Source organism: Chiloscyllium punctatum, chromosome 38, assembly GCF_047496795.1.
Source record: "Chiloscyllium punctatum isolate Juve2018m chromosome 38, sChiPun1.3, whole genome shotgun sequence".
NCBI classification, from domain to species: Eukaryota; Metazoa; Chordata; class Chondrichthyes; order Orectolobiformes; family Hemiscylliidae; genus Chiloscyllium; species Chiloscyllium punctatum.
In genome coordinates this window covers 17,930,308-17,957,351 of record NC_092776.1, presented here as the reverse complement: position 1 = coordinate 17,957,351, position 27,044 = coordinate 17,930,308, and the positions used below count along the sequence as shown (strand labels likewise).

At 41.0% G+C, this 27,044-nt stretch overlaps 1 protein-coding gene across 6 annotated transcripts in view; it reads left to right on the top strand.

The window, feature by feature from the left end:
• The window catches only part of gpam (glycerol-3-phosphate acyltransferase, mitochondrial), a 92,448-nt gene that overhangs the window by 55,854 nt on the left and 9,550 nt on the right, over window positions 1-27,044 (top strand). For 5 of the 6 annotated variants that reach the window (XM_072557309.1, XM_072557308.1, XM_072557312.1 and 2 more), the window contains 12 exons: window positions 4,091-4,227; window positions 8,507-8,606; window positions 9,276-9,488; window positions 10,053-10,166; window positions 10,818-10,903; window positions 12,298-12,404; window positions 13,324-13,394; window positions 16,073-16,337; window positions 19,569-19,705; window positions 19,927-20,004; window positions 22,435-22,560; window positions 23,069-23,189. In XM_072557309.1, coding sequence (XP_072413410.1) covers window positions 4,091-4,227; window positions 8,507-8,606; window positions 9,276-9,488; window positions 10,053-10,166; window positions 10,818-10,903; window positions 12,298-12,404; window positions 13,324-13,394; window positions 16,073-16,337; window positions 19,569-19,705; window positions 19,927-20,004; window positions 22,435-22,560; window positions 23,069-23,189 — 1,555 coding nt within the window. The remainder of the gene's footprint in view (window positions 1-4,090; window positions 4,228-8,506; window positions 8,607-9,275; window positions 9,489-10,052; window positions 10,167-10,817; window positions 10,904-12,297; window positions 12,405-13,323; window positions 13,395-16,072; window positions 16,338-19,568; window positions 19,706-19,926; window positions 20,005-22,434; window positions 22,561-23,068; window positions 23,190-27,044) is intronic. The other variant, XM_072557313.1, reaches the window with a different exon arrangement.

Below are 27,044 nucleotides of genomic sequence, written 5' to 3'. Positions count from 1 at the left end.
CTGGGGAATGGTGGTTGTGAGTGGTATTCTGGTGGAGCAGAGAGACAGAGAGAGATTACAGCCAAAAAGGACAATAAGACTGAGCACTTCGGATTTTCATAAAGCAGTCCCAGTGAAGCAATATTGGCAGCTGAGTCGCATTGTCTGAATTTCTAAGATCTTGCTGTTAAACATAATACATTGAGTTGCCATGAAGTGAAAGGAAATATTCTGCATTGAGTAATAAAGAACAAAATCAAGCTGTTTATGTTTAACTTGTGACAGTGTTAATTTAGGCATCACAGATATTCAAACCTAAGAAGGTAAAGTCATCATGTAACTAGTCCTCCAATTCTTTAATTATCCTAGCACAGAACACTATTCAATGATAACCAGAGTTGTCCCAAACCTGATTCATCTTTTAAATAAATGTTATATTTATTTGTGTAAAAGTGCATTGGGAGTAGTCAGTTAAGTTAAAAGGAAATGATGCGCATGGTCGGTGCAAATTGTATGACATTGGACACTGTGAGTGCTTTCACATTCTAATGTAATTGAGATATTTAAATAATATTCTAAATTGAGAGCAATGCCTGAATTGCTTTTAATTATTGTTTGAATTCACATTTTAAACAAATTGGTCTCAATTTTTTCCTCTCTTCAAATCCCGTTTATTTAATTTGCTTTTTCTTTGCTGGATTTCACATTCAATGTATAGTGGTTGAGTGTCCAACTATATTCAAGAGGTGCTCATTAACTGGGGGCTCACTTGGGCTCCTATAAATATTTTTAATCAATCTGTTCAGGAATATTATGGCACACCTCTGGAGTAAAACCATAAGGCATAGGAGCAGATGTGGGGCTATTCAGCCCATTGAGTCTGCTCTGCCATTCAATCATGGCTGATAAGTTTCTCAAACCCATTCTCCCACTTTTTCCCTGTAATCCTTGATTCCCTTTGCAATCTGTCTTTTTGTCTTAAATAAACTCAATGACCTGGCCTCCACAGCCTTCTGTGGCAGTGAATTCCATCGATTCACCACTCTATGGCTGAAGATGTTTCTCCTCATCTCTGTTCCAAAAGGTCTTTCCCTTACTCTAAGGCTGTGCCCTTGGATCCTAGTCTCTGTCATCAATGGAAACCTCTCCCCAATATCCACTGTGTCCAGGCCATTCAGTATTGTGTAAGTTTCACTTAGATCCCCCCCTCATCCTTCTAAATTCCATTAAGTATAGACCCAGATTCCTCACACGTTCCTCATATTTTAAGCTGTTCATTCCTGGGACCATTCATATAAATCTCCTCTGAACATGCTGCAGGACCAGTACACTTCTCCTGAGATATGGGGCCCAAAACTGCACAGAATACTCCAAATGTGGCCTGACCAGAGCTTTATCGAGCCTCAGAAGTACATCCCTGCTTTTATAGTCAAGTCCTCTTGAAATAAATGCCATCATTGTATTTGCCTTCTTAATGTCATAGAATCCCTACAGTGTGGAAACAGGCCATTTGGCCCAACAAGTCCATACCAACCCTCCGCAGAGTATCCCACTCAGACCCTTCCCCATTACTCTACATTTCCCATGACTAGTGCACCCATCCTACACATCCCTGAACACTATGGGCAATTTAGCAAGGCCAGTTCACCTACCTTGCACATTTGTGCACTGTGGGAGGAAACGTGAGCACCCGGAGGAAACCCAAGTAGACACGGGGAGAATGTGCAAACTCCACACAGGCAGTCACCCGATGGTGGAATCGAATCCAGGTCCCTGGTGGTGTGAGGCAGTAGTGTTAACCACTGAGCCACTGTTAACTACTGACTCACCTGCAAGTTTACCTTGAGGGAATCCTGGACTAGAACACTCTACTCTCTTTGCACTTCAGACTTCTGAATTTTCTCCCCATTTAGAAAATAGTCTGTACCTCTATTCTTCCTGCCAAGGTGCATGACCTCACACTTTCTCATGTTGTACCCCATCTGCCACTTCTTTGCCCACTGTCCTAACCTGTCCAAATCCTTCTACAACTTTCCCACCTCCTCAGTGCTACCTGTCCTTGTTGTATCATCTGCAAACTTAGCCAGAATGCCCTCAGTTCCTTCATCCATACCATTAATGTGTAAACTGAAAAGTTGCGGTCCCAACACTGAGCCTTGTGGAATACTACTTGTCAACAGCTGCCATCCTGAGAAGGACCCTTTTATCTCCACTCTCTGCTTTCTGCCAGACAGCTAAGCTTCTATCTATGCTAGCACCTTACCTCTAACGCTATTGGCTTTTATCTTATCCAGTAGTCTCCTGTGTGGCATGTTTTCAAAAAGCCTTCTTGACATCCAGGTAGATAACATCCATTGGTTCTTCTTGATGTAATCTGCTTGTTAATTCCTCAGAGAATTCTAGCAGATTTGTCAGGCGTGACCTCCCCTTGATGAAACCATGCTGACTCTGTCCTATTTTACCATACACTTGCAAGTATTCAGAAATCTCATCCTTCACGTTGGATTCCAAGATCTTGCCCACAACCAAGGTTAGGCTAATTGGTCTGTAATTTTCCATCTTCTGCCTTACTCCCTTTTTAAAAAGTAGTGTTACTCTGAGACCCTCCCTGATCTAGTGATTCCTGAAAGATTATCACTAGCACCTCTAATATTTCTTCAGCTATCTCCCTTAGGACTCTGAGGTGTAGTCCATCTGGTCCAGGGGATCTTTTCATCTTCAGGCCATTCAGTTTTGCTAGCACCTTCTCCTTGGTGATGACTACCATACTGAGGCCTGCCCCCTCACTCTCTTGAGTAGATGGGACTTGAACCTGATTTGTGATAGAGTCATTGACACTGCTCCACAAAATCCCTGTTTGGGCTACTATATATATATTAGGGATGTAAGGGGGCTCTTGTGGTGCATCGGTAGAGTTATTGGCGAGATAGTCTTGGCTCAAGTCCCATTTGTTCCAAAGATATATGCCTGTATAGGTTAATTATATATATCTATGGGAGTCTAAGAGGTCTTGTGGCACAATGGTAGGGTACCTTCTCTGAACCCCAGAGGTTTTTTTTTAGATTAGATTAGTTTTTTTTTAGATTAGATTACTTACAGTGAAACAGGCCCTTCGGCCCAACAAGTCCACACCGACCCGCCGAAGCGTAACCCACCCATTCCTGTACATTTATCCCTTTACCTAACACTACGGGCAATTTAGCATGGCCAATTCGCCTGAGGTGCACATCTTTGGACTGTGGGAGGAAACCGGAGCACCCGGAGGAAACACACGCAGACATGGGGAGAATGTGCAAACTCCACACAGACAGTCGCCTGAGTCGGGAATTGAACCCGGGTCTCTGGCGCTATGAGGCAGCAGTGCTAACCACTGTGCCACCGTGCCGCCCTCTGGTGTTTAGCACATCTGAACATGTCAATTAAAAATAATTGTTTTCCTTATATGAAAACTTGTTGATAATTTGTAATGCATGTCTCTGTAACCTAAAAGCTTTTAAATCTGTAGCCATTAAGCTTTAGTACTGTCCTTCACATCTGTCTATTTGAAAGAGAACAACATGTACTTTGTATTTGTACTTGATTGATCACACTCTGAAATCTCATTTGTAACATGTTAATAGGATTTATCCTTGGCTTGTTTGAGGATATAATTATTGTCCTGAATTAAAAGCAATGTTGAGAATTGTTGACAATGAGAAATAAGTATAAAGGGTTTGCGGGTTGGTAATACTCATCTGCAGCTTGAAGTGAGATTTTAAAAGCTTGAACTAATTTGCCAATATGCTGGCTTTAATATGTTGTGTATATATTGTGTTGCAGATTTCCATGCTGTTCGTATGATGATATTGTCTTTGAAAAGATAGGAATTCTAATAATACTGCAAGATTATGTTCAAGGCAATTGTGGCAAAATAAGATGTACCACTTATTTTTGTAGGTCTGATTTAGCGTTACAATGGATAAAACAAAGGATGAATAGAATGCATTACATAGCTTTTTATGTCCAGTTTTATTCAGCTTTTATTTGACCACGTTTTTGCCTATTATTGAGAGTTTCCTCAAATAATCATTTATAGTCCATTAATCTTATCTTTTTTCCCTTCTCTTTACAGCAGAATGTTCCATTGGTGTTTCTGCCAGTTCACAAATCACACATTGACTGTTTGCTGCTCACGTTCATTCTATTCTGTCATAATATCAAAGCACCACACATTGCTGCGGGGAATAATCTGAATATTCCAATTTTTAGGTGAGTCAAATGGATCCAAAGCTATTTCTCTTTATTCAGTTCCTGCTGGCACAGACACACTGGGCAGCTTATTGTATGTCGGGAACCTGATGAGACACTTGCTATTAGATTTTGCTTATAGATATGATTGGCCTGTTTATTTCAAAGGTGCAGGAAAAGAAATCTTCATATGAAGGAATTTAAAAAGGTGAAGTTTTGCTTCAGAGGTCATGAAACAGAATTAGTCCAGCAAGTAATTAAGCAGGTAGATGGAATTTTGGTCTTTATTGTTTGGATCTATTTGGTGCAATAGAAATACGGAAGTTTTGTTATAACTGTATAGGATATTGGTGAGGTCACGCTTGGCATACTGTGTACAATTTTAGTCCCTGAATTTAAAAATGGGATATACAGAGGAACCTCAATTATCCAAAGGACACGAGTGGGGAATATTTTGTTCGGTTAATCGAATTCCAGATAATCAAGTGCCAGATAACATGGTTTAGCCAAGCATCGGGACCTTGCGATCTTGTCGAATAATCCAATACATGGATAATCAAATACCAGATAATCGAGGCTCCTCTGTACTGACATTGGAAACAATTCAAAAGGCAGTCACTAGACTAATTCCTGTGATAGAGGGCCTGACTTATAAAGATTGCCTTCAGTTTAGAAGAGTGAGGGATGATCGTAGTGAAATATACAAGATTCTGACGGGGCTTGATGAGTTAAATTTCGAGAAGGTATTTCCACTCGTGGGGAATTTTAAACCAGGGGACATACTTACATAATAAGAGAATGTTCATTTAAGACTGAGATGCAAAGGAATTTCAAAGGGTCATGAATGTCTGGAATTCTCTATCCCAGAGATTTGTGGAGGCAAGATCACTGAAAATATTTAGAGGAGGTGGATACATCTTTGGTATGTTGAGTTGTTGAAGGTTATGCGTAGAACAGTACAGCACAGACCCTTTGGCCTTCAATGTTGTGCCGATCTTTTATTCTACTCTTAAGATCAAACGGTTGCTCAGTGGTTAGCACTGCCTCACAGCACCAGGGACCCAGGTTTGATTCCAGCCTCTGACAATTGTCTGTGTGGAGTTTGCATATTCCCTCCGTGATGGTCCAGGTAAATTTAAGGTCAGGGTGGAATGTGTTGGTAAAGTTGATGAATTGCTCAACCTCCTCGCGGGAGCACGAGGTGGCACCAATGCAGTCATCAATGTAGCGGAGGAAGAGGTGGGGAGTGATGCCGGTGTAATTATGGAAGATCAACTGCTCTACGTAACCAACAAAGAGACAGGCATAGCTGGGGCCAATACGTGTGCCCATGGCTACGCCTTTGGTCTGGAGGAAGTGGGAGGATTCAAAGGAGAAATTGTTAAGGGTGAGGACCAGTTCGGCCAAACGAATGAGAGTGTCGGTGGAAGGGTACTGTTAGGGACATCTGGAGAGGAAAAAATGGAGGGCTTGGAGGCCCTGGTCATGGCGGATGGAGGTGTAGAGGGATTGGATATCCATGGTGAAGATGGGGCGTTGGGCGCCAGGGAAACGGAAGTCTTGGAGGAGGTGGAGGGCGTGGGTGGTGTCTCGAACGTATGTGGGAGTTCCTGGACTAGGGGGATAGGACAGTGTCAAGGTCGGTAGAGATGAGTTCAGTGGGACAGGAGCATGCTGAGACAATGGGGCGGCCAGGGTGGTCAGGCTTGTGGATCTTGGGAAGGAGGTAGAACCAGGCAGTGCAGGGTTCCCGGACTATGAGGTTGGAAGCTGTGGGTGGGAGATCTTCTGAGGTGATGAGGTTCTGTATGGTCTGGGAGATGATGGTTTGGTGATGGGGGGGCTGGGGTCATGGTCAAGGGGGCAGTAGGAAGAGGTGTCCTCGAGTTGACGTTTGGCTTCAGCGGTGTAGAGGTCAGTGCGCCAGACTACAACTGCGCCCCCTTTATCCGCTGGCTTGATGGTGAGGTTGGGATTGGAGGGCTGCGCGTTGTGAGGGTGAGAGGTTGGAGTGGGGGAGGGAGGTAGACAGGTTGAAGCGGTTAATGTCCCGGCGGCAGTTGGAAATGAAGAGGTCGAGGGCAGGTAATAGGCCAGCACGGGGTGTCCAGGTGGATGCAGTGTGTTGGAGGTGGGCGAAGGGGTCCTCTGAAGTCCTGATTGTGAAAGTAAGCTTGGAGGCAGAGGCGACGGAAGAATTGTTCGACATCACGGGGTGTATTAAATTCATTGATGCATGGACGGAGGGGGATGAAGGTGAGTCCTTTGCTGAGGACTGATCGTTCGTCCTCAGTGAGGGGGAGGTCTGGGGGGATGGTGAAAACTCGGCAGATCTGGGATCTGGTGTGGGAGCTGGGAGTGGGGGCAGAACCTGTAACTGGAGTGGGTGTGATGGTGGGGGGAATGGGGGTGGAGTCATGAGCAAGGGTAGTGTTCCCCTTGGGGTTCTAGGGGGTGGGGATAGTGACAGTGGGGTCTGTGGGGGGCATGTCAGCAGAATGCTGGTGAGTGGCGCTGGTAGGGGCGGAAGTGGTGGTGACCTCAGCAGTAGGGGTGGCAGAAGTCACTGAGCATGCGGCAGAAGTGATGTCAGGTGTGATGCGTGAGGGGTGGAAGTGGTTGTGAGAGTGGCCATGAAGGGGGCGGAAGTGACATCATCAATCAGCGTGGGGGTGGCAGCTGCATCAGTCGCATGGCTAATGGTGGAATAGGTTCCAAGGCCAGGGGAATCTTCTGGAATGTTTGAGGAGTGCTGGTTATGGAGGTGGGTGGATAAAAGTTTGTTGTACTTACAGTTTTTGATGTTTGAGATGGAATTGAAATACTGTTTGTTGAGAGTATGAATTCTCCTGAGGATGTAGTACAGAGTGGGTCCTTTGCAATTCTGAGAGAGTGTGGCCCTCAGCTGAGGCAGGACTGACTGGAGAGAGGTTAGGTGCCAGCGCACTGCTGCAAGCGTGGAGCGGAGGATATTGAAGGAGAACTATTGCTGGTGTTTTTGAATCTGTAGTCTGTACTGTTTTTCCTGTTTGGGTCCGAACTCTGCTGGTTTAAAGGTGGTCCGGAGTCCGTGTGGGATGAGTTGGTTATGGAGGCAGGCACTGAGGAAGCAAATGTGGCTGTGGTGGTGAGTTTGTTTCACGACATGGTTGAAGAGCTTCAGGGCAGAGGAAATGACCTGGGAGTTGCAGTGGGAGAGGGACTCCCTGAGATTCTTGTAGAGAGAGGAGGAAAACTTCTTCATGGCAGGCATGCATGCAAGAGGATTCACTGTAGGGTTAAAATCAACGAGGTAAAAACAATGACTGCAGATGCTGGAAACCAGATTCTGGATTAGTGGTGCTGGAAGAGTATAGCAGTTCAGGCAGCATCCAAGTAGCTTCGAAATCGACGTTTCGGGCAAAAGCCCTTCATCAGGAATAAAGGCAGTGAGCCTGAATCGATGCTCTGGTTTCCTCCTACTGTCCAAAGATGTGCAGGTTTGGTGGACTGGCCATGCTGTAGTGTGCAGGGATGTGTAGTCTTGGTATGTTATCCATGGTAAATGTGGGGTTATGGTGGGATAGTCTTTGACAGATTGGTGCAGGCTCGTTGGGCCAAATGGCCTCTAACTGCACAGTAAGGTTTTGATTATTAAAAGCTAAATTTTATTTACATAATTTAAACACATTGCAATGGATCAGCACCCTTCAAACTTTAGTATTTCTTTTCATTGGGATTAAATTCTCTTTTTTTGTAAATTCTGAGGGTTCTGAGAGCGTGTTTGAGCAGTTGATGAAATTATTGATGAACGTGAGTTTGCAGCCTTAGATTACTTATTTTTTATAAATTGACATTCTTACAAAACAAATTCAGAACCATTTTTGCTGTGGAAAAGGGAAATATAATGCTGGTACGTTAGCCTGTACATTTGAGTTCAGTTTAAAGTTTGTTGTTGGAAAAAAATGTTTGCTGTTTTAGTCTACATCTTATTCATGCCATTTTAGCATAGATCCCAGCAGTGCTTAAGTAGGAAAGCTGTTGTGTGACACTGCAATAAATGAAAGGTTTTAGGTGATCATCTGATTTACTGCTCTAGCTTGGTAACTTGCTTTAAAATATAAAGCTTTAGAATTCTATGTAACTATATGGTTATAATTGAAACCAACTATTCTGACACAGAATAATGGAAAAGATGCTGCTTTATTTGCCTGAAAAATGGCCCAAGTTACTGATCTGTCATATGTACTCATCACTGTGGCTAGATTGTTGTGGCTGTCCTGATTCACCTGTTTTAAGACGGTGCATGTTGATTTTTCAGCACTCTCATAAGAAAACTAGGTGGTTTCTTCATCCGTCGAAAGTTGGATATTGGTGCAGATGGACGAAAGGATATCCTGTATAGAGCCATTCTACGTGTGGTAAGATTTGATGTGACTAGTAGGGAGTTGAAGCAAATCCTTGCAAGGATTAGCAGCATTTGCACTGTGATGCTATTGTAATGGATCTCATGACAGCCATAAATAAGTGGGTCATTTGCAGTGAGAAAGTTCCGAATTGATTTCTCTTTCACTGCACTGTGTAATTCTGTTATTTTTTTCAATGCAGAGTGGACTTTGATGTCTACCTGTGTGCCAAGCCTTGGGGGAATTTTTTTGTTGCATTAATTTGTGTTATTGGTACTCCCACAGATTGAAGTATACTTTCAGTCTAGTCTTAAACTGAACTTAAGATGTTGTCTGGCAGTCCACTGGTTCATACAGAACTTTCTAAACAGGACTTTCAACATTTTTAGTGCTGGGAAGAAGGTTGCCCTTATTATCTAGGGTTTGCTGGGTATGTGCTTAGCCAGAAATGCTCAACAACCCATGAAAGACTATAAAAACATTCCATTGGTCCATGACTGAACATCTAGTATAGCAGTATATTCAGTGTTGCTGGAATTAGTTCTTTCAGCATATATCAAATTAAAATATATGTTCAGTCATGCTAGGTGCAAGGAGTTGTTGAAAGGCCAGTTCAAAGTGTATGAGTATGTAATTCTACATCTGGTCTATTTTTATTTGAATGTTATCTGTTCCATTTTGTAGTACATTGGGGAACTTCTCCGTCAGCGGCAATTTATGGAAATATTTGTGGAAGGCACACGGTCTCGGAGTGGTAAACCATACATGGCCATGACAGGCCTTCTTTCTATTGTGGTCGATAGCCTTTATGAAAATACTGTTACCGATGTTATGATTATTCCAGTTGGAATCTCATATGACCGGATCATTGAAGGCAATTATAACAGTGAACAGCTGGTAGGTAGTATTATGCAGTTTTGGTTATAGTCAGGAGTGCTTTTGCAGAACTGTTTTTAAAACTTTGCTGTGGTGTTGACTGGAAGTGATATGGATTACAGATTGTTTAACATAAATGATGCAGTATTGCTTCTTGCTACAAGGAAACATCTGCGCCCATTGTACCACTCATTTCTTACAAAACTTTGACCATTAGTCTTTTAGAGAATGCATACCCAAGAGAAACGTCAGAGACTTTTTGCAGCTATTTAAATATTCATTGTTAAATGTAGTTAGTTCACAATATATGTACATCTAACTACTGTTGATTATTCCTTTCCTGTGTATTTGTCCAAATCTGATAAATTGAGCATTGAGAAGTAGGTGAATTGCTTAATTTTATGAACTAGTGGGAGCCAAATGTATTGCCATAATTTTGAAGACAGAGAGCTACTTGGTGGATTTGGCACCATTTATTAGTTTTATGGCAAGCAACCTGCACTGTTCTTTTAAATTAAAATAATTTAGTGACTGATTCAATTCTGAATTATGTATAGTAATGTAACTAAAAATGCTATTTTCTAGGGAAAACCGAAAAAGAAAGAGAGTCTTTGGGGTGTTGCACAAGGAGTCTTCAGAATGCTTCGTAAAAACTTTGGCTGTGTCCGAGTAGACTTTGGACAGCCTTTTTCTGTTAAGGTGAGTGACCAAACCAGACAGTCGCCTGCATTTAGCCCTTTAAAAATGTAATCTGTTCAATATGGTCAAACCAGTTATGCCACAGACTAATTTATTCCCACTATGACCTGAAATGTATAAATTGTTATTCACTTTCCATTTAGGAGTGCCATAACAGTGCAATTGTAATTTGTGGTTTACAATATAAAGCATAAAAGGGTTATGTGATGTGAAAGAATATGGCTGATGTTCTCAGAGCTCAAAGTAAGGTCATTAAAAAGTTTGTTTTAATTCATCTGCATCGATCATTGAGTTGTTGCACAATTTTGGACTCTCCAAATACCTAGAAACAACATGAGCCTCTCCTGTATCTGGTCAGTGCTTCCCGTGCTTTCATCAACTAGTTTGTTCCTCCCTGAGATGATTGCGAATGTTGCTTTAAGGGTTAAGTTTTTGTTTATTGCCAGATTAAACCACCTTATTATTGTCATTATTTTTGCATCTCTTGGCCACCAACCTTTTAAAAGTAAATGGCTCACAATTATGCTGTGGAAGTAGTGACGTTCACTTTAAATTTCCTCGCTATGTTCATTGAAAAGTTAGCTTGTTTAAAAGGTTCCATAATTGTTGTTAATCAAAATAAAAGAAAAAATATAATTTTTGGTACTACAGGAGTATATTGATGCTCAAAGGAACCGTCCATTGCCTGCTGAACTCTCTCTTGAGGAAATCCTCCTTCCAAATATTATCTCTGATAGGTAAGATTTATGGTAATAAATGCAAGAATTTATGATACTTGGTTTATTGAAATGAAGCCAACTGTACACTTGTGTAGATTGCAATCGCAGTCTCTAGTCAAAAATGCACTGTAGACCATCGTGCACCATCAAACAATGTGATTACCATTTATACCTTAAATTGTGGCCCTGTCTGCCACACCAACAAACTGGCTTGCCTATGAAGATATTGGCCTTGTTTTTAGACTGATGATGAAATGCTCAGATCTACCCATATCAGACTAGCAAGCATGATTACTTCCGTTGAGTTGGGTAAACTACGATTGATGAGAGTCGACCTGTTTGAAAATAGCGAGTTTTTGCAAAGAACTTCAAAAGCTACATTCATTTCAAGGTAGCATAGTGGGAATTGTTGTAGAGGAGCTTCAGATTCAGGTATGTCCCTAATCAGCCTATTCAGAGATATTGTTGCATGCTGATGGAGCAGGTGGGATTTGAACTCTGGCCTTTTGGCTGAAAAGTAGTGACATTACCACTGTGTCATAAGAGCCCTCAAGATCAGATTCAGTGATAAAAATAATGATTTTGCTACAAATGGTGCCTATGAAATCATCCAGGATTTGTTGCCTCTGAAAGTTATTTTTTGTTGGAAGCTAATGTGTGTTGTCACTTCTTTTCTTCTCCATGTATTTTGACTTAATTCCTTATTCTACAAATGAATACCGCCTCCCAGCCAAGCAATTAAGGCAGTCTGCTTCCAGACCTCTTCTAGTGTTTCTTTTGGTTATTTAACCTTTTTTGTTCCTAATCAACCTGTTCAGATGTTATTATACACCCCAGAGCAGGTGGGACTTGAACTCAGGGTCTAGGAGTGAGAATACTACCAATGTGCCACAAGAGGGCCCTCCTCTACGAGTGTGGATCTGTAGCCCCAACACAAGAAAATTTGACTTTTATTTGCAGTGTCCTTAGGGTTGTTTGACTCAAATTGGGAATTAAATCTGTGGGGATGTGAATCTGTGAACTAATTATGTTATGTCATAGTTCATGGAATCTCTATCATTGCACTTCTGTGCTGTATTAATTAACAGTCTCTGAGGGATTTTTCAGAAACATTCGTTGTTTTTGAACTGTAGTTTGTTCAGCTTTCCAAGAAATGATTGAACTATTAAAGTTTTGCACAATCATAAGATAAATTGTACTCGACTGAATGAAACTTACAAAGAGCTAAAAGATAAGTTTTGGGCAAAAACGTAATTTCCATTTTAGTTTAGGTTCCATTGGATTCCTTTTTGACCATTGATATCTGATTTGCTTCACAATGTTTTCAAAATTTTCTGCTATTATCTTAAGTAACAATATAGTAGTTATTTCATTTAAATGTTATTGCACTCTGCTCTGTTTTCTCCATACAGACCAGCCCTTGATTATGCTGATCCTGATCAGGTTCCAAATATCAGTTTTTCAGATGAACAGTACAAGCGTCAACTGATTTCCAATGTAGCTAGACATGCATTATTCAGTAAGTGTCAACTTGAATCATTTGAGTATTGACAATTTTGCAATTTTCAAATTATACTTGCTGTCTGTCTACCTGAACCAAAACACAATGCTATTTTATGAATCAGCAATGCAAAAAAAAAGCTAAATATATAGATATATAACTTCCTACCACATTTAGTAGTTGAGTTGAATAGCATAAATACATATAAGGGAAGTCAGATGAGTTTGCAAGGTGAAGGAGTGCTCTAATAGAATTTATTGAAACTGTTAGCTGGTAGAACTGGAAGAGTGTCATGCCTCTCCCCTCAACCTTCAGCCTCAACTGGCATAGACCAATTAAGCCAAATAGTCTGTTTCTGACCTCTTAACCTTTATGTGGTGCTATGTAACTTATAGTGCAATAGCCATTGTCATGTAAGGCAGCAGTGGCTATTCTATAGTTAATTCTGTTGAGCAAGTGAGTGATATCCAGTAGTTCCCTTCTTAATTGCTGACCGCAGTTTCCAAGGGGTGGAAAAGGATCTGGCTCAGCTCATGATGCATCCCTCAGTTGAATAGCTTTCTGACATATGCTTTGAGTTCAGGCACAGGTAGTTGACTAAGGTATGAGTAAGATATTAATGCCTGTGACATTTCAGCATATTTCATTGCCTATATGAAAAAAAGAGAAACACATGCAAACTTAATTTGATTTCTTTCCAAATTATTTGAGGGAGAATATTTTGCCATCTTCCTCATTCTTCTAGTCTCGTTTAAAAATTAAAATCAGTAAATCTTTTGGTCATTACTCATCCTGGTTTCTCTTTAGAAAGAAACTTGTAGCAAACACATTTAGAATGTTTAGACATCGATCATGAATTTGCTGATTAATGTATAAATTGTCTACAAATTGATTTAGGCATTGTATTTATATTCATTGTTTGATTCATAAATTCCAGCTGCCAGTAGATGTTCTGCTGTGATGTCCACTCACATTGTTGCATGTTTGCTGCTTTACAGGCACAGAAAGGTGAGAGCTTTTCATTTGTGAGCCATGTATTGGGGATGACAAGTGCTACCATGCGCAAAAGATGCAAGTGTTATTAAGTATTTTACTTTGGAGAACTTTAGTCCAACTGCAGAGATCAGTGTGTGCAGATGGATGACTAAAATTGCGTATCATATGCCATTAAATTTCTTAAACAAAATCTTTGTCATTTCCTTGTCTGAAGCCTTGCAAGTTGGAACATAAACTTGGCAACAGTTTACTTTAGTTGTGTGCACATCTTCAAGTTCCCTGTTTGCCACAAACAGCGTGCAGTATTGTGTATAGCAATTACACAAAATAAATCATTCAGGCAAAAGGTTTGTCCACGTGTGGAGTCTAGTTATTTTACATACATTTGCCAAAGACATCAAAAAATAAATATGGGAGCACAGTGAAAGGATACATTTTTTAAAAATAACATTTGATATCTTGAAGTAAGTTAAAATAATCAGGTAATTCTAATATGTACCTTATTCTATTTACAATAAGATTCTCTGCTGTTTGCAACTGTAGTCCTGCAAGCGGTAGAATAACTATTAGGTGCTTCATGATTGTCATTGGCAAACTTTACAAGCAGTACCAATCACAATCCAGCCACAAATTACAGAATCATGGAATTTTATGGTAAAGAAGGAGGCCCTTTGACCCATCGTGTCTGTACATGATTCCTGAAAGAGCTACCCAGCTAGTCCCACTGTCTAGCCCTATCTCCATAGCCCTCTCAATTCATCACTTCCAATACATATCCAGCTCTATTTTGAAACTTTATGGAATCAGCCTTCACCAGTCTCCCAGACAGTACATTCCAAATTCTGACAACTCTGAGTAAAGAAGTTTCTCTTCATCTCACTCCTAGTTCTGTTGCTGACAGTCTTGAAATATTGATCCCTTAGTTACTGATATACAAACCAGTTGAAACAGAATATTCTTTTGTAATTCATAGTATGTTCCTTTGAAGGTCTTTAGTCAAACTGCAGAGATAAGTATGCTGATGGATGACTTTAAAATTGCATATCATATTCCCTTAAATTTCTTGAATGAAATCTTTGTCATTTCCATGTGTGAAGCCTTGCAAGTTGAAGTATAAACTTGGCAACATAAATGCCTCAATAAGGTCACCTCAAAGTCTCCTCTGCTCCATAAATTAAATCTGTTAATTATTTATACTTGAATTAGGGGTAAATCCTTAGGTAGATAGCTGAAAGTCAAGTGCAGGTTTGATTTTATTCTTACATCTCTTCAAAATATCAACATCACATATGCAGAATAGAGATAATAATGAGGGGTTGAGTGAAATTTTTGTTTCACAAACATTGTGGCCCAAACAACATGTCCACTCTGGAATACCTCATGTATGAGTCTGTGTAGAAACCATTGGTTAGGCCACAGCTTGAGTATTGTGTGCTGTTGTGGAATCCACATTATTAGCAGGGATATGATAGCACTGGAGAGTGCAGACGAGATTTACAAGAATACTGTCTGGGCTTGAGAGTTTCACTTAAATTTAGAGATTGGATAGATTAGAGTTGCTTTTCTGAAAGGAAACTGGCAGGGGACATGATTGAAATGTATAAAATTATGAAGCACAAAGATACAGTAGACAGGAGGAACAGGGATCAGTGACCGGGGACATTGATTTTAAGGAAAGGTGGAAGAAGTTTTGAGGGGTTGTGGGGAAAAATGTTTTCACCCAGAGGATGGTGGAAGGCTGGAACTCACTGCTGTAAGGGTGGTGGAGCCAAAACCCCTCGTAACATTTAAGAAGCGCTCAACAAGGTATACATGGGTATGAACCAAGTGCAGGAAAATGGGATTAGAATAATGAGATGCCTATTTTTGACTACAGACTCGATGGGTCAAAGAGCCTTTTTTCAGTGCTGTAGACCTCTTTGACTATGTCTGAACTATAGACCTGTTCCATAATTGAATAAAGACTTGCTCCACTCTCCAGCATTCTTTATTATTTAATGGGTTGCTTTTTGGAAAGTTAGAGAGAGTTCAAGGTAGAAATTGGAGAATTTTGACTCCCAGGTGAAGCAACTCACTACAGTTAGCACAAAGGGTATTTAAGACTGATAAATACGAATTTCTTAGAGTTTGGCTGCTCTCTCCTTCGAGAGAGAAATGACTGGTGGTGGGTTAACCTAAGGGTTACCATGCCTCAGACGAGGGGAGCTGTTGAGAAGGCAGAATCTTCAAGTTAACTTCAGCTGGTGTGGGAAGTTGAACCCACACTCTTGGTGTTATTCTACACTGCAAACTAACTGAGCTAACTGTCTCCTGCTGTGTTAAGTTGTTCATTGTATTGTTATGATGATCCCCAGTTAAAGAAGCAAAATCATCAAAATCAGGATGAAGGACTCCTTTGTTAAGTTACTTGTGAGATTTTATCTGATTTGCATGCTCTCCCTAAAATAAATTGCATCACCTTCATGCCTGACATGGTAAGGATCATAGGTTCCAGACAGTGACAGTTTTTGACATGTACATTAACTGATGACATTGCCTACGTCTTTGAGTGTGGTTATTTACAACTTAATTTTATTCATTGTTCAAATTATTCAAATTGTTAACTGTAAATCTGGGCTTGTGATTTCATGTTTGGTAAGGTCTTGACTTAATTAGCGACTTATTTTTCCCAAATCGTTGCTCTTATTCAGGGTGTCCACTTATCAAAGTTGGTGGAAGATTTCTTCTGTATGAAGGAGGTGGTGTTAGCTCGGGATTTTGATTTGGGCTTCTCTGGAAATTCTGAAGACCTGGTTATGCATGCATTGCATTTACTGGGAGAGTGTGTCAATGTCAGAAGCTCCCGTCGCAATAGTGAGTTTTTTATTGCTCCAACCACAACAATTCCAGCCTTGTTTGAGCTGAATTTCTACAGCAATGGTATCTTCCAAGTTTTTCTCACCGAAGCAATACTTGGTAAGTACTAAGTCATGGTGTCACCACTAGATGGCAGTTAGCTGCTGCTTCTATCCATTAATTAATTTCCAGTTAATCCACTTAGACAAGCGCAATATTCAAACCTTGTGCAAGTTACAAAGCAAATAACAAAATCAGAAAATCTCAGTAAATCTTAATAATAGTGCAAGTAATTTTAAAATATGTAGATTTCTAAATTGATGGAAAATTATGAGTATGAACTTTGAATTTGCAATTGCATACCCATTAAAGCATTAATAATAAAGTGAGATAGATGGAAATAACCAATTTCCTTAATTATTTCAAACAACTCAATTATTTCACCTTTTGTGGAAATCTTCCCCGGGCTTTATGCAAAGCGTGAAGGAGTTGGACTAATCAGATATTCTTTCAAAGCAGCCACGCAAGGATAATTGGTGGGATTACCTCCTGTGCTATCAAGTTCGGTGATTAACTTCTACCAAGCTTGGTTACTCAATCTTATCTTAGCTCAGTCCCTTCATTGTAAGTATCATCAGGATGAAAGGTCTTTCCAACACCAAAAGCAGTGTGGTTCCTTGAAATTCTTTATCACAGAGGTCTGTGGTTGTAGAGGTTTGGATATTGAGGGAATTAAGTGATATGGTTGTAGTTCAGGAAGCGAGAATTTATGATCAGTCATTGTATTGAGTAGCCGAAGAGACTTGAGGTGAAGTGGCCTGCTGCAGTTCCTATTTTGATATCGTGGACGTTACTGATAGGGTCAGCATTTATTTCCCATCAGTAGTTGCCCTTGAGAAGATAGTGGTAAGCTATCTTCTTGAACCACTGCCATCCATGTACTATAGTTAACCCCACAATGCCATTTGGGATGGAATTCCAGGATTTTGTACCAATGACCCTGAACGAATGCCAATATGTTTCCAAGTCAGGATGGTGAGTGGCTTGGAAGGGAACTTGCAGGTGGTGGCGTTTGCAGATATCTGCTGCTCTTGAACCATAAGACACAGGAGCTGAATTAGGCTACTTGATGCATTGATTCAGCTGTGCCATCCAACCATAGCTGATACATTTCTCAACCCTGTTCTCCTGCCTACTCCCTGTAACCTTTAATTACCAGACCCTATCTTTCTCTGTCTTAAATCGCCTCCCCAACCCTCTGCAGCAATGAGTTCCAAAGATTCATCACCACTTCGATGAAGAAATTCCTCCTCATCTCAGTTCTAAAAGGGTCTTCCCTTCATTGTGAAGCTTGCGCTTGGATTCTAGTCTCTCCTACGAGTGGAAACATCTTCTCCACATCCCTTCAATCCAAGCCTGTCAATATTCTGTAAGTTTCAATCAGGTCCCCCCCCCCCCACCCCATCCTTCTTAATGCCGTCAAATACAGACCTAGAATCCTCATTCATTCCTCATATGACAAACGCTTCATCTCTGGAATTATTCTTGTAAACCTCCTCTGGACTCCCTCCAAGGCCAACATATCTTTCCTTAGATATGGGGGCCAAAACTGCACACATGCAGCCTGACAAGAGCCTTCTGCTGCCTCAACTGTACATCCTTCCTCTTGAGATGAAAGCTAACATTGCATTTGCCTTCCTATCTGCCACCTAACCGAGATGTTAACCTTAAGAGAATCCCGAACTAGAATTTCCAAGTCCCAGATCTCCAAAGCTTTCCCCATTTATAAAAATAGTCTATGCCTCTATTCTTCTTACCAAAATGCAGAACCTCACACTTTCTCACATTGTATTCATCTGCCTCTTCTTTGCTCACTCTCCTAGCCTGTCCAAGTCATTCTGCATCCTCCCCACATCTTCAGGACTACCTGTCCCTCCACCTATCTTTGTGTCATCTTTAAACTTAACAACAATGCCCTCAGTTCCTTTGTCCAAATCGCTAATGTTTAACTCGAATAGTTGTGGTTGAACCCACATCCCTGTGGAACTCCACTAGTCACCGCCTGCCATCCTGAAAAAGATCCCTTTAACCCTACTCTGCCTTCTGCCAGTAAGCCAATACCTTGCTCCAACGCCTTCTAAATAGTAATGGTCATGGATTAGTAAGGTGCTGCCTGAGAACTTTGGTGAATTTCTGCAGTGCATCTTGTGGATGGTACACATTGCTGTCCTTAGCATTGGTGGTAGATGTTTTGAGGATGTGGTGCCAGGTTTTATCCTGGATAGTGTCAAGTTTCTTGAGTGTTGTTGGAGCTGCACTCGTCTGGGCAAGTGAGGAGCATTCCATTGCACTCTTGACTTGTGCCTTGTGGACAAGCTTTGGGTAGTCAGGAGGTGAGTTACTCACTGAAGTATTTCTAGCCCCTGAACAGCATTTGTAGTCACTGTGTTCATATGGCTAATCCAGTTGAGTTTCTAGTCAATGGTAATCCCCAGGATGATGATTGTGGGGGATTCAGTAATGGTAACACCATTGAATGTCAAGGCACAGTAATTAGATTGGCTTTTATTTGAGATGCTCATTGCCTGACATTTGTGTGGCACAAATGTTACTTGCCACTTGACAGCCCAAGCTTGGAATTTATCCAGACTTGGATATGGACTCCTTCTGACCTTATGGATGAAAGGTCATTGATGAAGCAGCTAAAGATGGTTGTGCCAAAGGCAGTAACCTAAGGAACTCCTACAGAGATACCCTGCAGCTGGGGTGACTAACCTCCAATAACCACAGCCATTGTCCTTTGCCCTAGGTATGACTTCAACCAGTGGAGAGTTTTCCTTTGATTCCAGTGACTTCACTTTTGTTAGGGCTCCTGCATGCCACACCCATACCACAATATGGTCTTGCCCTCCTAAACTGAACACAGTGTATCAGTTGAGGTCTAACCAATAAGTCTTCAGGAGAAATGGAAAGAAAGTAACCTTTTTTTACTAGATTGTTGGAATTTAATTGATGATAAACTTATTTTGCTGATAAACTTGAGTAACATGTAAAAACAGCATTGTTGGTATTGGTATTAGTCCATTCAGCATGCAATTTCTGATGGGTTCATTTCATGTATTTTCCAATTTGTCAGTGTTTGTGCTGTACGTCAGTAAATTTTGGTCAAGTGAAATGGTATTAAAATTGATATGTGCTATGTTTGTTTTAATAATTACATAAAGTTTATGAGGCAACCTAAGAAGTGTCTTCTGGTATTTGTTTTAGAGCTGAACAAACTACCCCTGTGACTTTGTAATCTCTCTGTCCTGTTTCCAGCCAATTCTCATTCTCCCTTTCACTGTATTACAGCCTGTTCTCTCTCTGCTATTCTGAAGGAGAAGATTATAGAACCAGGCCAAATGGAGTTAACAGTCAGCCAAGAAAGACTTATTCGCACAGCTGCTAGTCTGTCCCACCTCCTTTCCAATGAAGTCACAGTGGCATTGGTAAGTGCAAATGAGATGCATAAGCCTTGCTATTCTATTAAATCTCTGCGGAGATTTCAATAATTTTCGCTTAATAGACAAATTGTGATAAGTCTGAAATAATTAGAATAAGATGTGCAACATAGCATTTTTAATAAGATGTGTCAGTTTTGATCACAATGTAAATAATTTATTGTGAATTAAATATAAATTTATCTCGTCCTTTCCATTTCTGTTTGTAGCCCTGCCAGACACATTACCAGGTTTTCCATGATACTGTCAGAAAGTTTATTCAGTATGGCATCCTGATGGTGGCAGAGGTGAGCAAACAATTGACTGGACTTGTAAATGTATGAACAACTACATCATTTATAAATTCTCAACCACATGTATGAAGTGAGATAAGTGTTGTTGTCTAATGCACCTACCCAAATCTGACTTTTCTTTCTCTGCTTGTGCTAATTCTCCAGGAGACACGGTACAGCAGCACGGTGGCACAGTGGTTAGCACTGCTGCCTCACAGCGCCAGAGACCCGGGCTCAATTCCTGCCTCAGGCAATTGACTGTGTGAAGTTTGCACATTCTCTCCGTGTCTGCATGGGTTTCCTCTGGGTGCTCCGGTTTCCTCCCACAGTCCAAAGATGTGCAGGTCAGGTGAATTGGCCATGCTAAATTGCCCGTAGTGTTAGATAAGGGGTAAATGTAGGGGTATGGGTGGGTTGCGCTTCGGTGTGGACTTGTTGGGCCGAAGGGCCTGTTTCCACACTGTGATGTAATCTAATCTAATCTAATGAGACAATGAGATTACATTTACAGGAAATCAGGTTGAATCACAGAACACCACCATTAAAGACGCCATATTCTTGATTTACATTGACCTGATAATATATAGAACCTTAGTTCCTGTGGCAAGTTTCTTGACTATTTTGGCTACAATTCTCAAACAGAACCTATAAATTATTACATTTTTAATAGTCCAGAATTAATTAGAAAATTATCCTCACTTCCTTAAAATGTTGCTGGTCTAAATTCCACACAGAGAGTAAACTGCTCAAAATCTCACTCTAGTGTTCTGGTGGACTTTGAATTCCAAAGTATCCCAGCAACATAAACTTTTTCACTCTCTTTCTTTGTGAATTTTTGTGATTGTAATTTCTGGCATCCTTGAAGGCAAGGTGGTTTGTAAGTCATTCTGTTGCAATTCAGTTGTTTTTATGTAGATTGAATTGAATTGAATTTGTTGTCACGTGTAGCAAGGCACAGTGAAAAGCTTTGTCTTGCGAGCAATACAGGCAGACCACAGTTAAGTAGCGTGGATAAGTAAATAATAGGTAAACAGCGGCAAAAGCAAAACCACAGGTACAGGCAAATGTTGAGGGTTTGAGAGTCCATTCAGTATTCTAACAACAGTAGGGTAGAAGCTGTTATGAAACCGGTTGGTGCATGTGTTCAGGCTTCTGTACCTTCTCTCCGATGGTAGAGGTTGTAGAAAAGCATTGCCAGGGTAGGTTAGATCTTTGAGAATGCTGGTGGCCATTCCCTGACAGCGCCTGCTAGATAGATTCTATAGATGGGAGGTTGGCCTTTGTGATTGTCCGGGTCGAGTTCTCCACTCTCTAACTGTCTCCGATCTTGAATGGTACAGTTGCCATACCAGGTAGTGATACATCCAGACAGAATGCTCTCGATGGCACACTTCTTAAAGTTGGCAAGGGTATTCGCCGTCATGCCAAATTTCCTCAGCTGCCTGAGGAAGAAGAGACAATGTTGGGCCTTTATAACTTGTGCATCCACATGAAGAGTCCAAGAAAGCTGTTGTTGTTGATGAGCGCTCCCAGGACACTCTCCACTTGTTCCATTTCTGTGCTGTTAATGTGTAGGAGGGCATGAGTAACATCCCACAGAGTCAATAATGAGTTCCTTGGTTTTGCCAGCATCAAGAGCTAGTTTGTTCTCAGTGCACCATTTTTCCAGGTCTTCCACTTCCTGTTTGTAGTCTGTTTCATCGCCATCTGAGATTCGACCAACTATGGTGGTGTCATCAGCAAACTTGTTAATGGCATTAGTCTCATATTTGGCAACACAGTCATGGGTGTACAGTGAGTACACATCCTTGGGGGCTCCAGTGTTGAGCGTTTGTGAGGATGAAATATTGTCCCGTCTTCAGATTGTGGCCTATGGCTCAGGAAACTGAGAATCCAGTTACAGAGAGTGGGGCTTAATCCAAGACCACTAAGTTTAGTAATCGGTCTCGAGTGGATATTAGTGTTGAAGGCTGAACCGTAGTCAATGAGTAGGATTCTTACGTAGCTGTTGTTGGTGTCAAGATGTTCTAGGGAGGAGTGAAGGGCAAGTGTATGGAGATGTTAGATATTGTCAGAAAGATAGATTTGCACGTTTATAAAGCCATGACACAGTATATAGCCTTTGACCCTACTGTACATTTTTAAGGTTACACTCCCAAGATGACTACATAAAATGTTTTACTATTTGCTTGATCTCGCTACCCTTCTCTCTCACATGTACTTACATGTGCGCGCATGTAACCCCCATCCAGTCAAGATAGTACCATTTCAAACCTTCGATGGTCATTCAGTTCTTGAGGTAACCATATTGTTGCATGTCAGCTTTTTGCATGCACAGATGCATAATACTTGGTATTACATTATTATAATGCAGTGTATTGTTAGCCATATGTAACTCATGTACTTTTCAAATCATAGCTAAGTCTTTGTTTATTAACTGTTTAGGAGGATCTGAGCCCCAGTCCAACAGAGGAAACATGGGCTAATAAATATCCAGATGGTTTATCATGGAGAAGTGATGAAGAAGATGACAGTGATTATGGGGAAGAACGGAGAGATCGTTATCTAAAGGTGTTGTGTTACGAAATTGTTTAGACTTTGTTATCAGATTCTATTATTTCAGCAGTTTCATCCTCAATTACAGTGTAACGTTGGTTAGCACTCAAAAATTGAGTGTTTAAGTGTGAACAGTGTGATTACAGTGCTTTCTGTAATGTGTAATTTGGTGCTGGAAATATGTAAAATATTTATGTTCTTACTTAAGCAATGTTTGACAATCAAAGTTAATGGAATTGATTGATCTCTTCTAACAAAGTTACTTAACTCTCCAGTCTGAATAGTCTATGCAAAATGCATGAAGTGGTCCCTGCTCAACATCTTGGTTGATTTTCTGTTCTGTGCTCTTGTTGTATGTGGGCAGCATCAGAAGGTTGGAACCTGGATTACTGACTATACTGTAAAGTGTTGGAAATCAGTTCACATGATTGCCCAATAATTGAGCAATACTGCCCAAAATCAACTAGTGTATTAAGATATTGTAAATACAAGTACAAGTTATTCTTAAACTTAACTGTTCTAGGTGAGTCAATCTCAGGATCATCAGGAGTTCATCACCTTCCTACAGACACTGTTGGGCCCTTTGTTGGAGGCTTACTTTGCAGCTGCTGTTTTTATTCAAAACTTTAGAGCTCCAGTTGAAGGTGAGTTTTATTGAGGACTTGTGGTTGGGATTTTTTTTACAAGTACGTTCACTCATGAGCTAATCACCAATTTCTTTTTACCCTTAATTCAACATCATCAAAGGTTTGTTTATTAAAATCAATTTTTATTGTGGCCAAGAACCTAATTGAAGTAAGCTTTACAATCTACTATTTTTTTAAATACAAAAAGCAATAGGTTAGGGTAAAATAACACATAGATCTTTAGATTTATATCTTGAGTTCAATAGCTTGAAGCTGCAATGAGATCTGTCCAGAGGTAGCAAATAGCAAGGTTTGGTGTTTGCCAGTGATCTAACCAAAGACCAGCAGAGTTGATCGTGTCTGTTCATGACTGCATCTAAACCATAATCGTATAAAGCATTTGATAAAAATGGTAACCAGGGTCAAGAATAGCTTTGCAAACCTCTTCTTAATGCTCCACTTTACTGCTTTGTGATTCTACTTGATCACACAGATGCCCTGTGTTCCAGTACAGGATAACTGATGTTGTGTAATTGGCCTTGAGAAACTCTTTTTTAACTGCTATGATGCATGTGGTGTAAGCCAATCCACAATGCTGTTAGATAGGGAGTCTGAGCATTTTGACCCACTGATGACAAGCAACAATAGTATATCTCCAAGCCAAAATGGCATGAAACTTGAAAGGTGACTTTGGTGATGGTTTGTTCGTATATGCCCTTGATCTAGGTGGTAAAGATTGCAGTTTGGGAGGTGTTGTTGAGGGAACCTTGGTGGGTTGCTCCTGTGCATTTTGTAGATGTTATACACTGCTGCTATGATGTGCCAGTGATAGAAGGTGTTTAATTTTTAGGTGGTAGATATGATGTTGATTAATTGGGTGGCTTTGTTCTGAGTATTGTTGGTGTTTACACTAATCCAGGCATGTGGTAAATATTCCCTTCCACTGTCATCTTTTATGTGGTCATGGTGGAAAGGAGTCAGGGTGTGAGTGGCTGCAGAATTCCCAACCTTTGACCTGTCCTTGTATTTTCAGTATTAATGTGACTCATCCAGTTACATTTCTGATCAAAAGTGGGCTGACTGCAAATTAGTGTCTTTCAATTTATCATTGAATAAGGAAGCAGCTTTCATGGATATAAATCAAGTGAGCTTTTATAAAGAAAATATAAACTTCTATTAATCTGGTTATCAGGGTCCTTACAAATGTACAGAGATCCTGGAAAAGCACCAGGAGTGCTCTCAAGTTTGAGAAATATTATAATGGATTTTTTTTTAATTGTTCACGGAATATGGACATCACTGGCTAGATCAGCATTTGTCACTTGTTCTAATTGCCCTGGAGAAGGCGATGGTGAGTTGCATTCTTGAATTGCTGCAGTCCTTGGTATGTACAGGCATCCACGGTGCTATTAGGAAGAGAGTTTCAGGATCTTCACCCACCAACAGTAAAGGAACAGTGAAACAGTTCTATGTCAGGATGATGTGTGGTTTGGAGGAAATCTTACAGTTGTTGATGTTCCCCTACATCAGCTGTCTTGTCATTTAAGGAGGTAGATTTGGAAGATGCTGTCAAAAGAGTCTTGAACAGGTAATACTATATATCAGCGATGAAAGGGTAAATCTTGAAGGTGGTGAATTTGGTTTCAGTGAAGTAGGCTGATTTGTCCTGAATGTTTTCAAGCTTCTTGAACCTTGGTGGAGCTCCATTCCTCCAGGCAAGTGGAGAATATTCCATCACACTCCTAAGTTATGTATTGTACTTGGTAGATAGACATTGGAAACAGGAGGTGGCCTAACCAATGTCCTGTACAGCTGCAAGATGACCTCCCAACTCATATACTCAATGGTCTGACCAATAAAGGAAAGCATACCAAATGCTGCCTTCACTATCGTATCTTCCTGAGACTCGGCTACTTTTGGAATATTGCATGCAATTCTGGTCTCCTTCCTATTGGAAGGATGTTGTGAAACTTGAAGGGGTTCAGAAAAGACTTAGAAGATGTTGCCAGGGTTGGGGGATTTGAGCTATGGGGAGAGGCTGAATAGGCTGGAGCTGTCGGAGGCTGAGGGGTGGCCTCCTAGAGGTTTATAAAATTGAGGGGCATGGATAGTGTAAATAGCCAAAGTGTTTTCCATGGGGTGGGAGAGTCCAGAACTAGAGGGCATAGGTCTAGGGTGAGAGGGGAAAGATATAAAAGGAACCTAAGGGGCAACTCTTTCGCTCAGAGGGTGGTACGTGTATGGAATGAGCTGCCAGAGGAAGTGATGGAGGCTGGTACAATTGCAACATTTAAAAGGCAGCTGGATGGATATATGAATAGGAAGGGTTTGGAGGGATATGGGCCGGGTGCTTGCAAATGGGACTAGATCATGTTGGGATATCTGGTCGGCATGGATGAGTTGCACCAAAAGATGTGTTTCAATGCTGTACATCTCTATGACTCTGGGAGATGAGTTACTTGCCGCAGAATTGTTGGTCTTTATCTGCTCTTGTATCCATAGGTAGTTGTGTTTAATTTCTGGTCAGTGGTAATCCCCATGATGTTAATAGTGATAATCAGCTTTGATAGTGATATTGAACATCAAGAGTGGTTGGAGTTGAGGGTGTGGAGTGGGAGTAGGGATGGGGCAGGTGAGTGGGTGGTGAACAGTCAGGTTATTTTTAGTTGAAGTGTTCCTAGGCCATAGGACCATAAGAAATAGGAACAGGAGTAGGCCATTCCCCCCCCCCCCACCCCCCCAAGCTTGCTCCGCCATTCAAGAGGATCATGGCTAATCCAAAACTACTCATTTCTGCTTTCCTACCCTTTCCCCATAACCTTGATTCCCCTACTGATCAAGAATCTAACTATTGTAACGACTCTGCCTCCACAGCTCTCTGTGACAAGGAGTTCCAAAGACTGTCAATGAAAGAAGAAATTCCTCCTCCTCCTCCTCCTCAGTCTTAAATTGGCACCCCTTAATTCTGAAACTGTGCGTTCTCGTCCTAGATTCTTCCATGTGGGAGAATATTCTCCCAGCACTTACCTTTTCAAGCCCCTTAAAAATCTTATAACTCAATGAGATCACCTCTCGTTCTTCTAAACTCCAGTGAGTAGAGTCCCAACCTGTGTAAACTGCTCATAAGACAATCCCTCCATAGAAGGGATCATCCTTGTAAACTTTCCCTGAACTGCCTCCAGTGAAATGATATACTGCAAACGTTACCATCTTTTTTTTAGTCCAAATCTTGATGTTGCTCAGGTCCTGTTGCATATGAACATGGGCGGCTTGAATATCTCAGGGGTGATGAATGATGCTGAACATTATGCAAACATAGTGGAGATTCCAACTTCTGACCTTATGATGGCAAGAAAGCCATTACTAAAGCAGCAGATGATGTTTGGGTTGAGAACACTATCCTGATGAACTCCTACAGTGATGTCCTTAGAATGAGATGATTGACTTCCAGTAGCCACAATTGTTTTTGTTTGTACTCAGCACAACTCCAATCAATAGAGTGGTCCCCTTGATTCCCATTGACGCAGAGGGTGGTACATTTATGGAATGAGCTGCCAGAAGAAGTGGTGGAGGCTGGTACAAGTGCATCATTTAAAAGGCATTTGGATGCATATATGAATAGGAGGATTTGAAGGAATACAGACTGGGTGCTGGCAGGTGGGCCTAGATTGGGTTGGCATATCTCATCGGCATGGACGGGTTGGACCGAAGGATCTGCTTCCATGCTATACATCTCTGTGACTCCATACTTTGCTTGGACGCCTTGATGAGATACTTAGTCAAATACTGCCTTGATATTACGGACAATCTCTCTCACCTAATCTCAGGAGTCCAGTTCTTTTTTCCATATTTGAATCAATGAGGTCAGGAGCT